We start from the raw sequence: 623 nt of genomic DNA, 5'->3' as shown, positions 1-623 counted from the left end.
CCTGCCACTGCTGCTGCTGCTGGCGTCTCTGCGGGCGGGTGAGTGTCTGGGACACCCTGGCTCTGCCTCGAGGCCCGGAGAGTCCCCAGGAAGGGCTGTGGCTGGGCAGCTGGAGGAGGGGTCTGCCGGGGCCTCCCAGCCCCAATGGGCTGGTCCCATAGTGCCAGGTGCTCCCCAGCCCTCCACCCTCCTCCCTACCGCAACCAAGTCTGGCAAGGGGGACACCCAGGCCAGAGGGCCAGTCCTGCCATCTGTCACACTAGTGCCTGTGGGTGCGGGTGCCAGAGGTCTGGGGTTATCTTCCTCGTCTCTCCCAGGGCTCAGTCTCCTCTCCCTCCTCCAGGCAGCTCAGAAGAATGCAATCCAGAAAGTTACTATGGGGTCAACCAACCAGAGTCTCTCTCAGCCCCCGAGGGTGGCTCCATCTGCATCTCTTTCACCTACTTCCACTGCTGGGTGTTGGCCCGGGATCCCAGCCTGAGTGTCGCCTTGAGACGGACACATTTCCATGGAGAGATGATCTACAACAGTACCAGGCCTTTTATCCATAAGGATTACAAGAACCGGATCTCCCTGGACTTGAAAGAAGGTCAGAACTCTGGTACCGTGTGCATATCGAACCT

At 60.4% G+C, this 623-nt stretch overlaps 1 protein-coding gene across 1 annotated transcript; it reads left to right on the top strand.

Moving 5' to 3' along the window:
* Window positions 1-4: 4 nt before the first annotated feature.
* On the top strand, window positions 5-617 carry LOC115285158 (paired immunoglobulin-like type 2 receptor alpha; the record flags this gene model as incomplete). The annotated part of the gene is made up of 2 exons (XM_029931521.1): window positions 5-38; window positions 344-617. Coding segments are annotated over 2 exons (308 nt in total), but the record flags the coding sequence as incomplete, so codon positions are not given.
* Window positions 618-623: the final 6 nt, after the last annotated feature.

Source organism: Suricata suricatta, unplaced genomic scaffold (genome assembly GCF_006229205.1).
Source record: "Suricata suricatta isolate VVHF042 unplaced genomic scaffold, meerkat_22Aug2017_6uvM2_HiC HiC_scaffold_46873, whole genome shotgun sequence".
Lineage (NCBI taxonomy): Eukaryota > Metazoa > Chordata > Mammalia > Carnivora > Herpestidae > Suricata > Suricata suricatta.
Note: the sequence above shows the minus strand (reverse complement) of the source record. Positions and strands in the feature narration are given on the sequence as shown.